The sequence below is a fragment of the Panthera tigris genome, chromosome B1 (genome assembly GCF_018350195.1).
Source record: "Panthera tigris isolate Pti1 chromosome B1, P.tigris_Pti1_mat1.1, whole genome shotgun sequence".
Classification (NCBI taxonomy): domain Eukaryota; kingdom Metazoa; phylum Chordata; class Mammalia; order Carnivora; family Felidae; genus Panthera; species Panthera tigris.
The window spans coordinates 169,991,591-170,005,310 of NC_056663.1; the positions used below are offsets into that span (position 1 = coordinate 169,991,591).

At 40.2% G+C, this 13,720-nt stretch overlaps 1 protein-coding gene across 9 annotated transcripts in view; it reads left to right on the forward strand.

Moving 5' to 3' along the window:
- APBB2 (amyloid beta precursor protein binding family B member 2) overlaps window positions 1–13,720 on the forward strand; it is a 382,950-nt gene that overhangs the window by 177,452 nt on the left and 191,778 nt on the right. For 2 of the 9 annotated variants that reach the window (XM_042984643.1, XM_042984644.1), the window contains one exon: window positions 3,129–3,197. The exons of the other annotated variants lie outside the window; for them this stretch is intronic. In XM_042984643.1, the coding sequence (XP_042840577.1) occupies window positions 3,179–3,197 (19 nt within the window). In that variant the 5' untranslated portion in view covers window positions 3,129–3,178. The remainder of the gene's footprint in view (window positions 1–3,128; window positions 3,198–13,720) is intronic. 9 annotated transcript variants of the gene reach the window in all.

Consider the following 13,720-nt stretch of genomic DNA (forward strand, 5'->3'; position numbering starts at 1 on the left):
TATATTGTTGAAAAAGTAGATTCACCTACCCAAGAAGTTTCCTTGAAGAATCAAGTGTCACTTTCTAAGTTTAGATTTAAATTAATTATAATTAAATAAAATCAGGCATCCCTTAGATGCACTAGTCACCTTTCCAGTGTTACTAACTTCTGTTGCTTCTAGTGGCTACCATGTTGGACAGCCCAGCTACAGATTATTCTTGAAACCATACTTGGGGTGCGTGGGTGGCTCAGTCAGTTAAGCAGCAGACTTCGCCTCAAGACATGATCTCACAGTCTGTGAGCTTGAGCCCCACGTCAGGCTCTTGTGCTGGCAGCACGGAGCCTGGAGCCTGCTTTGAATTCTATGTCTCCCTCTCTCTCTCTGCCTCTCCCCCAGTCACACTCTTTCTCTCAAAAATAAATAAAAATTTAAAAAAATTAAAAGAAAACATACTTGAGTGCTTTTATATTTTTCAGGTTATTCTTTATGCAGAATTAGCCCATTCCACAAAGTCACTGGAAACCGTTGCTCGTTTAGGTTTATTCATCAAGGATATAAATGCCCAGGGAAACTCTGCATGTTTGTGTATTCCTGGGGCCAGGGAATGCCTTGCATGTGGTAGGTGTATAATGTTTACTCAGCTAAATCCTGTTTAGTCCTCAAATTGCAACTTAAATTATACTTTCTCGGGTAACTGTATCCTGATTCTCCAGTCTAATATTCTTTTTCTTATACACCGATGTGAATAATTTTGTGATTAATGTCCATCTTCCTGACTGGTCTGTCTATAAGTTCCATGAGAGTGGGGAATGGTGTTTTCATCACTGAAGTATCCCCCGCTCCTAGCATAACCCATGCACATATGGAATAAATGTTGGTCAGATAATAATAGCAGAGGACCATTTAAAATATGAAGTGATTATCTGAATGTCAGTTCATACCTTTATAGAAGTTGGAGTTTGTTTCAAGTTGGGAAGAAGGAATATTTTTTTTTTATTTTAAAGATTAGATGCACTGAAAAGTATGCAGATTCTTAGCGTTTGTTCAAGCCTTTTTACTCCTCTAAGTATGCCTCTTCTTAGCTTTTTCTCTGTTTATTGATATTCATTTTCTTAAAATAGCTGTCACTTCACATCTGTCTCTACTTATAACTTAAGGTGCACTGAAGACAAAAACTTAAAAAAAAAAAGAAAATTGTAAAATACTTTTCAGGAGCTGAGAAAGGCATAGGACAAAAGCAAAGGTACATAAAGGCAGCATGTTTTGCTGTTTCAGGACAATTTAAAATAAACCCACCCTTTTAATTATACCAGAGTAATGAGCCTTACACACAATATGTGGAAATATAATTAAAAATGTATTGTGGGTCAGTAGACCAAGTTGTCAGGTCATTATCTGAATCATAAAGTTGGGGGTAATGCCCATTAAAGGTTACTAGTTTGGAAAGGTTAGAGTAGACTTTAGTCTTCACAATATAAAGTTGTACAATTTGAATAATGCTTTAGAAAACCGCCAGCATTTGACTTTTTCACGAAACATCTCACAGAACTATAATGAGCATACAGAATTTTGCACGTGAGGGTAGAGCTTGGTGAGCTTCCATTATCCAGATCAAGGAACAGCGCTTAGTATCATAACGTCCCAGAGGCTGCCCTCCTGCTTCTCCCTTTTTCCTGCCCTCCAGGGTAAACCACTGTCCTGACATAGATAAGTTTTTCCTGTTTTTGTACTTTATATAAATGGAATCTTACAGTATCTTCATTTGAATTAATATAATAGATTATCATTCCAAGTGATATTCCTGATAGCAGCTCATTGAAAACAAGGTCTGTTTTCAGTTTTCCTTATTATATATCTAATTTGGTAAACTGGCAGTTTACCACTGTGTCTAGTTCTTTTTCTATTCCTTTAAGAAATTTTCTGTGTAGATGCTTGGTGTGTGTGTGTGTGTGTGTGTGTGTGTGTGTGTGTGTGTGTGTGTGTGTGTGTGTGTATGTGTGTATGATGTGTGTATGTATGTATGTATTTACTTGCATATATATATGTATAGGCTTTTCAGATTTTTACTCAAATGCGATTTTGCCCTGCTGTGCATGTTATTCATCTCATAGTGCTATGTCTTGAGACCCTTTCATATCCGTTCATGTAGATCCACTTTGTTTTTCCTAATAGCGGCACGGTACTCTTTTGTACGGATGTATCATAATTTAATGAACCAGATGTCCACTGAAGAACAGTTAGTTACTGATCTTTTGCTTTTAGAACAAGAGTCCATGTAAGTTTATCTGTAAAATCAATTCTCAAAAATGCAGTTGCTGTACAGTGGGGTCCATGCATTTTAAATTTGCTCAGATATTTCTAAATGGCCCTTCAAAAAGTTTTGCCGGATTTTAATCCCATTGGCAAGTTTTGAAAATTCCTTTTTCCAGTGTTGTTGTTTTAGGTTATGTGTTATAAAGCTTCTTAATCTTTGCAGGCCAGTAGAGGACAACCAATGAGTCCTTGTTATTTAAATGTGCATTTTCTTTACTTTTGAGTGAGGTTAGTTATTTATGTGTTTATTGGATATTTGTGTTTCTCTGGGGACTTGTCCTGTTCTTTGCTTATTTTCCTATAGGCTTGTTTATGTTTTTCTTAATAATTTCAAGGTAATCTTTCTGTATAAATGAAATTAGCCCTTTTAGTCATAGTATTATTTTTTTTTCAGTTTTTTTTTTGTCTCTGTTGTATTTATAGTCACTTTTTATTCCCAAACAGAATGTTTAGATTCTTATGTGGTGAAATGTACTAGTTTTTTCCCTACTGCCTTCTGAATTGTGTGTTTTTAATGAGAAAAAGCATTGGAAAGTTGAGACACGTAGGTAGATAGATAGATAGATAGATAGATAGATAGATAGATAGATGATAACTCTAGCCTGGCATGGGAAAAAAAAATCTCAAGAAATGTTCATGGAAAATGTGGTTGAGCAGAAATTCAAATTTCAGTCAAATGTGTTGTGATCAACTATAAATAAACACAAATTTTGATATTATCTGCCAAAAATTAACATTTTTGACAGCTTTTGGAAGAATTTTCAATGCTATGCTTTTTTTCTTTTATGCTTTGTTATTTGGGTTTTAATTTCTCAAATGATCCCTCTTTTCAGATTTCAAATTATAACTTATTTCCTGCTCCACTGCTGGCGTCCAGTGATCCATGTCAGAAGTACTTCCAGGTCAGACACACTTCCATGTTTTTCAATGCAGAGAAGCAGTTGAATATTAAAATTTTAACAAATATCTATGATAGATGGTTGTTTTGATGTTAAACATGGTTTGCTAAAATGACGTTTGCTTTTTATCGTTCACTCATGTAGTGGAAAAGTGGATTGTTAAAATAAGATAGAAGAATCAATTGGACCTACCTGTATTCGTGTAATAATTGCATGACTCTAGTAATAGCATAATGTAAAAATATTTTAGTTGATTATAACAGGAAACTAAAACTATGTCAAATTTTGCCATCTAGCATTGTACTTGATAGCCTGTGAACAGTTACGTATGAACAATGAAGTGTCGGTGGTGAGTCTCCATAAACAGCATCTTGGCCATTGTTGGGTTTGTCTAGAATAGAGCTCCCCGATTCAGTATTCTCCTTGATCTATGCTAGTTAAATTCAGGCCTTAAGAAAACCACCATAATTTTATTGTATATCCGTTTCTTTGTGTTATGATGGATGCTAGTCCACACACAGTGTGGTGTGGGATTTAATTCTTAGCCTCACAGTAGTGTAATAAGGAAGAAGCAATTCCGATAACATTTTGTCTTTTTTTTTTTTTTTTTTTTTTAGTGTTTGTTTATTTTTGAGAGAGAGAGAGAGAGACAGAGCACAAACAGGGAGGGCAGAGAGAGGGAGACACAAAATCTGAAGCAGGCTCCAGGTTCTGAGCTGTCAGCACAGAGCCCAACGCAGGGCTCAAACCCACAAACTGTGAGATCATGACCTGAGCCGAAGTCGGACGCTTAACCGACTGAGCCACCCAGATGCCTCTCGATAATAGTTTGAATTAAACATAGGATAGGATTGCAAGTGAAAGATGAATCTGACAGAATCCATATTGGTTAGGATACAAACCACTCTGTAAATTCTGAGTTTTTAAGTAAGTAGATTTAAATTATGGACAAATAGCTATTAAAGTCCCTCAGTTCTGTAGTTAAACTCCTTATGTACATCCGAGCTGTTTTCTCTCTTACATAACACTGCATGATCTGTTTCAACAGAGAACTAAAATAAAACATAATAGAATAAACACTAAGCTCAGTAGAGGTGTATGAGTGACAGGTAGTATCCTTTTTATACAAAACAGTCAAAAACCTAAATTCACACAGGAAAATTAGGAACTCAGAGCTAATTTTTAGAGGCCATCTAATCATACTGTGATAATTTAGGGGCAGGGAGTAGATTTTCTTGTAAATACATGTTTGAATAGGCATATTAATTTTGGAAAATCATGGCAAATACATGTGTCCTTTTAAAAAAAATACAGTTTAAATTGTTGAGAATGATCCTTCTAGGACTTCTTCAATATTTAAAATCTTTTAATGCATTGCAACATAGGCTCAGTATGGAAACTGTAAGAACAAAGTAGCAAGTATATAAAATGATGTGTTTTCTTCTAAATGGAAGTAAACTAATCAAATAACTATTAGGAATTTCTAATTGTCACTTATATTTTATTATGCTAGTGTATTCATTCTTCCTAATGGTACTCAAATTGTTTTTATTCATCGGTAGTTATATAAGAGATAATGACCCTGTTACCCAGCACAGTTTTTTAATGGCAGCTACTACTATCATGCAATGGTATAGGATGCGACACATTTTACAAGGAAAGCAGTATTCTTATTTCAGTGGAGTATAGATTCCAGTCATTTTTTTACTTGAAAATTCAGATGGCAGCTAATTTGGGAAGATCTGGACCAATAACTGGGACAAGGTAGCCTTCTATCCCATTTCCTGACTCCCGGGAGCTATGACTAGAGGGAATCTTTTTTTTTTTTTTTTTTTTTTAAATGTTTATTTATTTTGAGAGAGAGCGCGCACAAATAGGGGGAGGGGTACAGAGAGAGAGAGAAAGGGAGAGAGAATCCCGAGCAGGTTTCACACTGCCAGCGCAGAGCCCAACACAGGCTCGATTCCACTAACCGTTGAGATCGTGACCTGAGCCAAAGTCAGATGCTTAACTGACTGAGCCACCCAGCTGCCCCAACAAGGAACCTTTTAAAAAATAAACATACCCCAGAACATATGCCATTATCTGCCTGGAAGAATCCCTGTTGAACCTTCAGGATTCAACTCAGGAGTCCCTTTGCAGGAGGTCTCAGCTGGCGGCGTAGTCAAGGAGTCTGCCATTGTATCATGCTCCCTGTTGGAATTCACTTGAGGCCCAGCTTTTCAGTTCCTGGGTCATTACTTTATCACTCACCTGCTTTTTCCCACCTAAACCAGTATTCCTAAGCGTGATCATTGACCACATTCATCGGAGTTGGTCATAAAAGTCTAGAGCTATATTTACAAAATACATTAATCTTTCAAAGACGTTGAGGCTTTTCTAAACAATGAAAATGGCTTAGAAATTGAGAAGGAAAAATATCCTTGGGATAAGCATATACTGTCTCAGTGTGGCTGCTTTGAAGGTCATAATTCTTATTTGAATACACACATTGTGATTTGTGTTTCCAAAATGACTAATCTTCACATTTGCCAGCGGTGATATTGGAATGCCAGGTTTTCCCTCATCTGCAGTGCCTTTCTCACCTTGATCCACTGCCGGACTCCTACCTACTGTTTAAGACCCAGCTTAGCTGTGATTGTTTTGGGGAGTACCTTCCTTTAACCTCTTTCCTGTGCAAATACCGTTTTCTCATAAGTCTCTCTGCCTACTTTAGCCATTGTGAGTCTGTTTAATAACTTTATCTTCTCATTGCCTTTTCTGACTTTTAAAAAAAAAATTTTTTTAATGTTTAATTTTGAGAGAGAGAGAGAGAGAGAGAGCGAGCACAAGTTGGGGAGGGGCAGAGACAGAGGGAGACACAGAATCCGAAGCAGGCACCAGGCTCTGAGCTGTCAGCACAGAGCCCGACGTGGGTCTCAAACCCACGAGCCATGAGATCATGACCTGAGCTGAAGTCAGTTGCTCAACCGACTGAGCTACCCAGGCACCCCTGACTGAGTTTCTTGAAGAAAAGTATCTGGTACATCTCTCTTGAGTCTCCTCGGTTCCACTGGGGATTTTTAACAAAGTGAGTCCTCAGGCAATTAAGTTGAGTGGGCATGGGAAACTTTTAGGTGGGTAAGACCTGGCTGTTGAAATCTTCCTTTTATCCTAGGAGCCCGGGGAAGTTGCCCTGTGAATCGGCTGTGGGAAGCTGCTCCTTTGGCTTTAGAAACTATCAAGGTTCTAATCCTGTGATCTCCATGACCCAAGCTGCCTCCTCATAACCTTTACCTCTTTTGTTCATAGAGAGGTTCTTATCATTTTTGTCACATTGAGAGTTTACTTTCATGAGTAATTTCAGGAAACCAGCTTTATTTTGCCTCTCCTTCCTAAAAGAAAAAAAAAATCTGAGTTATTTCATTTCCTTACTACTTAGAAGTCTAGTTCAAAAGGCAACATTCCTCAGGGTAGAAGTATTGCTGTTAACTCCTCAGTGGAAATAAAATTGTGCAGCAGAAAGATGAAGAAGCTGTGAAGTTTCACTGAAGAGCGGGGCCAACATTGGGTTTCCTGGGGCCCATTTGTCAATTTCCAATTTTATAAGCGTGTCATGGGAGCAGAGGGAGAGCGGCAGGTTACGGAGAGGAGTTTCCTGTCATTACTGACAAAATTTTTCTTTGACAGATGCTTAGAGGTCTCAGAAAAGAGAAAGCGGAGCGGGTAGGCTTAAGTACAGATTCCAGCATGAGTTTGAATTAGGACGTCATCCAAGTTACGGGGTTACATCTCCGTGCTGGGATCTTTGTGACTCTGGGGTTCAGGAAAGCTTTGTTGATCGTGGAATTTGAGTAATGCTGGCTTACCTAATTTTTTTTAGGTCTCATAAAAAATACTCTGTTAATTAACTAAGGTGTTTTTTTTTTTGAATTCCTAAAAGGAGAAGGCCAGTTTAAAGTGGTTTAAGCACACACACTCCAATCGATTGATTTTAATTCCCGAGAAGTCTAGAGGCATCATGTTTCAAGTATGTCTCGTTTTAGGGATTCCAACACTGTCGTTAGAGCTTCCTCCTTTCTCTCCATCTTACAGATCTGCTTGCTCATTTGTTAAGTTCATGCTAACTCAGTTTGCCTCTTCATGGTGACCCCTTGAAGTTCTAGACTTATATCTTCCAGTTCAAGAAAAAGAGCACCCCTCCTCTGATCATTCCGGCAACAGTCTTAGGATTAGCTTTGTGTGGGTTGCATGCTTTTCCTTGAGCCAGTCACCATAGCCATGGGGATTTGCTACTCTGACTGGCTGGGCCTGGGCCGTGCCCTCCATGAAGTATGGGGCAGCGTTATCTCTGCCTGAAACACGTGGGCTGAACCCGTAGGACCTAAGCTGCATGAAAGTAGGTGTTTTTATTTTGTCCGGTTTGCTCGCTGCTGTAACCTTAGCAGTTAGAACCGTATCTACTGCATGGTCATGCACACCAGAAGTTCTGTTTAATGAAAGAATTAGCATGTAGAAAGGTTGATTCCCCAAGAAAAATTGTGGGGCTGGTACCAGATAAGGAGACATCCATGCCAGGCTGTAACAGATGTTTCTCCATGTGGATGCAGAGCGATGGCAGTAATAATATTAGCTCTTGTCACACTCTGAACTCAGCTTACACCTAGCTCTAGGATAGGAAATGATCCTCCTGAATTGACGTGGAGCTTCATAACAGCATGATGAATAGATGTAGAAGTGATGGCAAAGTCTTGGGGCCCCGTCCAACCACCAGAAATCCAGGAGAAGCAGAACCACTTCTGTACTGAAGAGTCTCAGGGTTACTGGCATTGGCTTATCCAGTCCTCATTCATTTTGCTTATGTCGTGCACTGTGATGTTCATGGCCTTGAGAAGAGCAACTTGCACATAGCAGATGCTCGATGGATATTTAGTTAACGAATGGGTGAATGGGTTAATGAATCAGACATTTGTTGAGTACTCTTACATGCCAGGTTTTGCGAAAGGTACTGGAGGTTCGGAAAATTTTTAAATGAAGGGGAGATGCAAAGCAAAACGACAGTGAGGTGCCACTTCATACCTACTTGGATGGCCATCTTAAGAAAGACACAGAAATGAGTGTTGGGGAGGTTGTGGAGAAATTGGAACCTTCATACACTGCTGATGGGAATGTAAACTGGTGCAGCTGCTTTGGACAGCAGTCAAAAGTCCTCAAAGGTCAAGTGTATTTCATTATATAACCAGCAATATAATATAAATATAATTGGCCGTTCTGCTCCTGAATGTACACCCAGAAGAATTAAAAACATGTTCACACAAAAGCTTGTACATGAATGTTTGTAGCAGCATTATTTGTAATAGCTAAAATGTAGAAACAACCCAAATGTTCATTAACTGGTAAATAGATAAACGAAATGTGGTCTGTTGATACAATGGATTATGATTTGGCCATAAAAAGGAATAAAGCACTGATACATACTACAACATGGATGAACCCCGACACACTAAGTGAGGAAAGCCAGTCACAAAAGACCACGTGTCGTATGATTCTGTTTATGTGAACTGTCTAGAAAAGGGAAGGCTATAAGGACAGAAAGTAGATTAGTGGTTGCCAGGGGCTGGGCCGGGGCGGGGGTCGGGGGGGGGGGTGGGGAGAGAAATAGAGGGTGACTGCTGAGTGGAGGGTTTCTTTTTGGGCTGGTAACAGAATTCTGCCATTAGATTGTAGTGATGTATGTACAACTCTGTGAATATGCTAAACACCCCTGAATTGTACATTAAAAGTGAGCTTTGTGACATGTAAATTATATCTCAATAAACCTATCCTAAAAAATGAACAAAAGAGTCACCACCCTCAGGGAACTTACAGTTTAGAAGGAGAGATAGACATCTCAGTTGACATTTACAGTATGGAAGTACTGATACGAACAGCCTGTGACATCGCTAGCACAGAGGGACGGCAGCCATCATTGTGTATAGGGATCAGAGAAAGGCTAAAGGAGCCGTGTTTTGAAGGATTTATAAAGGAGCTTTCAGGCGGGGGTCTAGGGTGGGGCTAGGAGAGAGGAGGACAAAGAACATTCCAGGGCAGAGGAAACAGACTCTGTGCAGAGGGGGAACTTGAGAAGGGGTTGGCATTGTCAGGAAGGTAGATTGTGGCTGTGGTGTAGAAAACATGGGGAGGTGCAGTGGCAAGAGATGGGACTGGAAGGGCAGATTGGAGACTAGCATAGGAGAATTTGAGGTGGCTTGTGTAGAGTGAGCTGAATTTGAACAGTAGGGAGCCAGTAGATGTTTTTAAGCAGGAGGGCTATGTGATCAGTTTGTTCTTAGAATGATACAGGGCAAAATGTGTCAGAGTAGACTGCAGAGCCATTATGCTTAGAGATTTAGAAGGAACTGATAAGTGATGATGAGGGCCTGAAAGCAGGTGTGGAGGAGGTGGGAAGGGACAACCCGATTTCCTGGAGAAACACTTCCAGGAAAATTGGCAGAATTCAGTAGGTAAGAAACTCATGGAGGGCTGTTTCAGTGTTTCCAGTCTGGAAAATGTAGAGTAGCAATGTCTTGAATTCTCACTTAGGGCCTAGCCCATGTGTTGGTGGATTTAACTCCGTCCACACACCACCCCTCCCCCCCAAATTAAAGGGAATATTAGACAAATTAGTTTTTGATCTCGAATCTATAGTAAAATCAGGCAAAGGTAAATGGAAGTGCCTTGAATGGCACTGACTTTTGAGTCTCAGTATAGTATTAGTATTGGGGAAAGCAGGCTAAAATGTCCTACGTGTAGAACAGATGGAGCAAAAGGTAGGTGCGAGAGAGTGGTCCTAGGATAGGAGAGGAACATAGTCATCTTTTCACGTTTATATCCACAGAGCGCTAGTTTTTCTCCATAATTTTTAACATTTATATTACTATCGTGTTGCTGTTTCCCATCATACGTGATTCTCTTCTGTTCATTGTTACTACTGATGCAGGTGGTAAATATGAGGAAGAGAGGAAACAGAGGAAGGCCCGGAAATAGGTACCGGGGGTCACAGTGGTGACCGGAGCGCTGTGCCGTGTGCACGAGAGCCTCAGCTGGGCCTGAATGCTGTTCAGGCCAAAGCACGTACAACTTTGAGCTAGTAGGGTGACAGCTGATGAGAAATCATGTCTGGCAGAGAAGTCTACCAGTCTGTTCTGGGTCACAAAACAGACTTTTGACTCTAAATAGCCTTTTCTTCTTTAGAGAGTTACAGCAGAATTGAGCACGAATTTTCTTGAGCCAAGACTGAGGAGCAAAATAAGTTGGTCTGGATAGAATATTGAAATATTTTATTTTAAGATTCATTCATTCATTTATTCATTCATTTATTTTGAGAGCGAGATAGGGAGTGAGCAGGGGAGGGTCAGAGAGAGGGAGACAGAATCCCAAGCAGGCTCTGCACTGTCAGCACAGAGCCCGACACGGGGCTTGATCTCACCAACTGTGAGATCATGACCTGAGCTGAAATCAAGAGTTGGACACTTAAGTGACGGAGCTGCCCAGGTGCCCCTAAAAGATTTTATTTTAAATCGTGTTTAGCTGTTACATGGGATAAAAGCTTGAGTAAAGATAAGCTTCTAATGTAAACATTTCTTGAGATGTTAACAAAACACTTGGTTGTTTTTTTGTTTTGTTTTGTTTTGTTTTTTTCGATTTTGTTCGATGATTCCATAAACTTCTAATGAGTACCTACTGTGTACTACACTGCTGGTCTGGTTGCTGGAAGTCTAAAGCAGGGTGAATGATGCTATATAGAGACAAGTTGATGAGGGTTTGGGAGTGTAGGAGAAGGAGCCCTTGAATCTGCCTGGAGGAGCAAGAAGATGCTTCACAAAGAGGTGATAGCTACCTTGAATCTTAAAGGTAAAGTAGAATTTTTCCAGACAGGAGGGAAGGATGCTGAGAATGTGTGCAAGGACAAGGAACGTGGCAGGCGTGATCAGTGTTCCAAGTGCCTCTGAAATCATTAACTTGGATATATGTCATCTTTTTCTTCCAAACCTCTCACTTCCTTGTTCCAGTGGTTCTAAGCCTTGGCCATACATTGGAGTCACCCAGAGAACATTTTATTACCCCCACTGTGCCCATTCCCAGACTGATTGAATCACGGCCTTTGAGGGTGTCTTTAGGGGTGGGCTTAGCCTTTTTTTAACAAAGTTTGTTTGTTTGTTTATTTATTGTGTGAGAGAGAGGTGAGAGTTGCACACACACGTGAGCACAAGACTGGGGGAGGGACAGGGAGAGAGGGAGAAAGAATCCCGAGCAGGCTCTACGCTGTCAGTGCAGAGCCCCGTGCAGAGCTCGATCCCATGAACTGTGAGATCATGACCTGAGAAGAACTCCAGAGTCAGATGCTCAACCAGCTGAGCCACCCAAGCGCCCCTAGCCTTCTGTATGTTTTAAAAGCTCCCCAGGGGTTGCGTGCGGCTGGGGTTGAGAACATTTCCTTGCTCCTGTGACTCCTGTTCCCTGACCTTTTGGAGATCTCTGATTCCTCCGCCTTTTCCTCCCAGCTCTCCACCCTCTTCCCAACTCTATTCCCTGCCCTCTGGGCCACAACCAGAGAGCATTCCTCATCTGCTCACTTCCCCACTCCTGCCACCTTGATCACATCCCCCTCTGTGACTGTTTCTTTGTTTTTCCCTCCCGTTCTCTAGGTTGCCTTTTCATTTTGTTGATGGTTTCCTTTGTTGTGCAGAAGATTTGGGGGTTGATGTAGTCCCACTTGTTTATTTTTGTTTTTGTTGCTTCACTTTTGGTGTCAAATCCAAAAAACCATTGCCAAGACCCATGTCAAGGAGCTTACTGCCTGTTTTCTTCTAGGAGTTTTATGGTTTTAGGTTCAAGTCTTTAATCCAGTTTGAGTTAATGTTTGTGTATGAGATAAGGTCATGGTCCAGGTTCATTCTTTTGCATGTGGCCGTCCACTTTTCCCAACACCATTGTATTGAAGAGACTGTCCTTTCCCAATTGCTTATTCTTGGCTCCTTTGTCATAAGTTAATTGACCATAGATGCATGGGTTTATTTCTGGGCTCTCTGGTCTGTTCCATTGATCTGTGTGTCTGTTCTTATGCCATCAAACCTCAAATTTCTTTTAGAAAGTCACCAACTCTGTGTTTCTCCCACATGACTTTTCTGGACTCTGTTCCTCTCCTTATGTTCCCCTACCCTGCTTCCCCTCAGGGGAAGACTTTACTTTCACAGAGAAAATTGAGGCTGTCAGTTTTGCTTTTCCTCGGTTTTATGTCACTGCAATAGTATATGGGCCTGTCCCCATCCTTACTCCCTTTCCTTCCTTCTCATGTGAAGAAGTATCCCTTGTCTTGGCCAAGGCTGACTCTCACATCCGCTGTGGTCCTTCCTCTTGTCACCTGGATTCTGTCTTATTCGTCTGTTCTTCTTCTGTGTTTCCACTTTTCCCTTCTCGGCTGGCCTCTGTGTTTCTAGCTTATAAGCAATAAAACATCACTAAGAATCTAATCTTTAAAAAACAAAAACTCCTTTCTGTAACCCCATGAACCAGAGCTGTTGCTTTGGTTCATCTGCTGGTGTAAAGTCACTGAGGTCTCTGTGGAGGACAAAGGATCAGATAAGAAGGGAGTCATTCTTCATAGACTGAGAAATGTGAAACCTTAGGAATTCTTGATGATGAATTTTATTCCCTTCCAGTCCGAGAAACCTTTCTTTCTTCCTTGCAAGAGACACATGGAATAAATCACAGATGGTATGAACAATATTTGAGATAAATGCAACTGTCAGGTAGTTTCCTAGGAGTCCTGCAAGGGCACATGGTGACTGCAAACAGCTGAGTCTGTGTTTTAATTCAGTGGAATATATTCAGACTCCTTTGGGAGCTCTAACACATCAGTAGCCAAAGGCTCAATGCTACCTTATTAGTAATAGTTTTATGTGTGTGTACATTCCCCAGCAACTGGGCCATTTCTCCAAAATTTCTGTTTAGTACAAACACTAAGCCCAGGTCAAAAATATTCACAAAGATATTAGCAAACTACAACGGAGATTTGATTTTTCCAGGCATCCAGAACACAATTTCTAAACATGGTTGAGAAAAATTACCTTAGATGTATGGGTACATCATTGAATGGTAACCTTTCAGGTTAACTAAGAAAGCTAGAGCCCCAGAGGATTTTTCAGCAACTTTTTTTGTTGTTGTTGCCCAAAGGAACTGCAGAATAGAAATGCGGTGTAAATGTTTAGAAGAGCGTGATTTTTAAGGTTGCAAAAAATGAAGACCAATCACCGCAGAAAATGCTTTTATATGAATTCAAGAGGGAGATTCTAAGTAAAATTTGGACCCTCTGACCTCTCAGCTTTTCTATAAATTGGATTTCGTGTGTCTACATTAAGGCTTTTATTTGTTCCTATTTAATGTATGAGTGAACACTGAAAATAAAGAGGAAAATGAGTCAATTCTATAAGGAGGTATGCAATGGAAGGATTAATTCTTTCAATTTTTTATATAAAAATGTCTGCTCACTCTGTATGCTAAGCAGT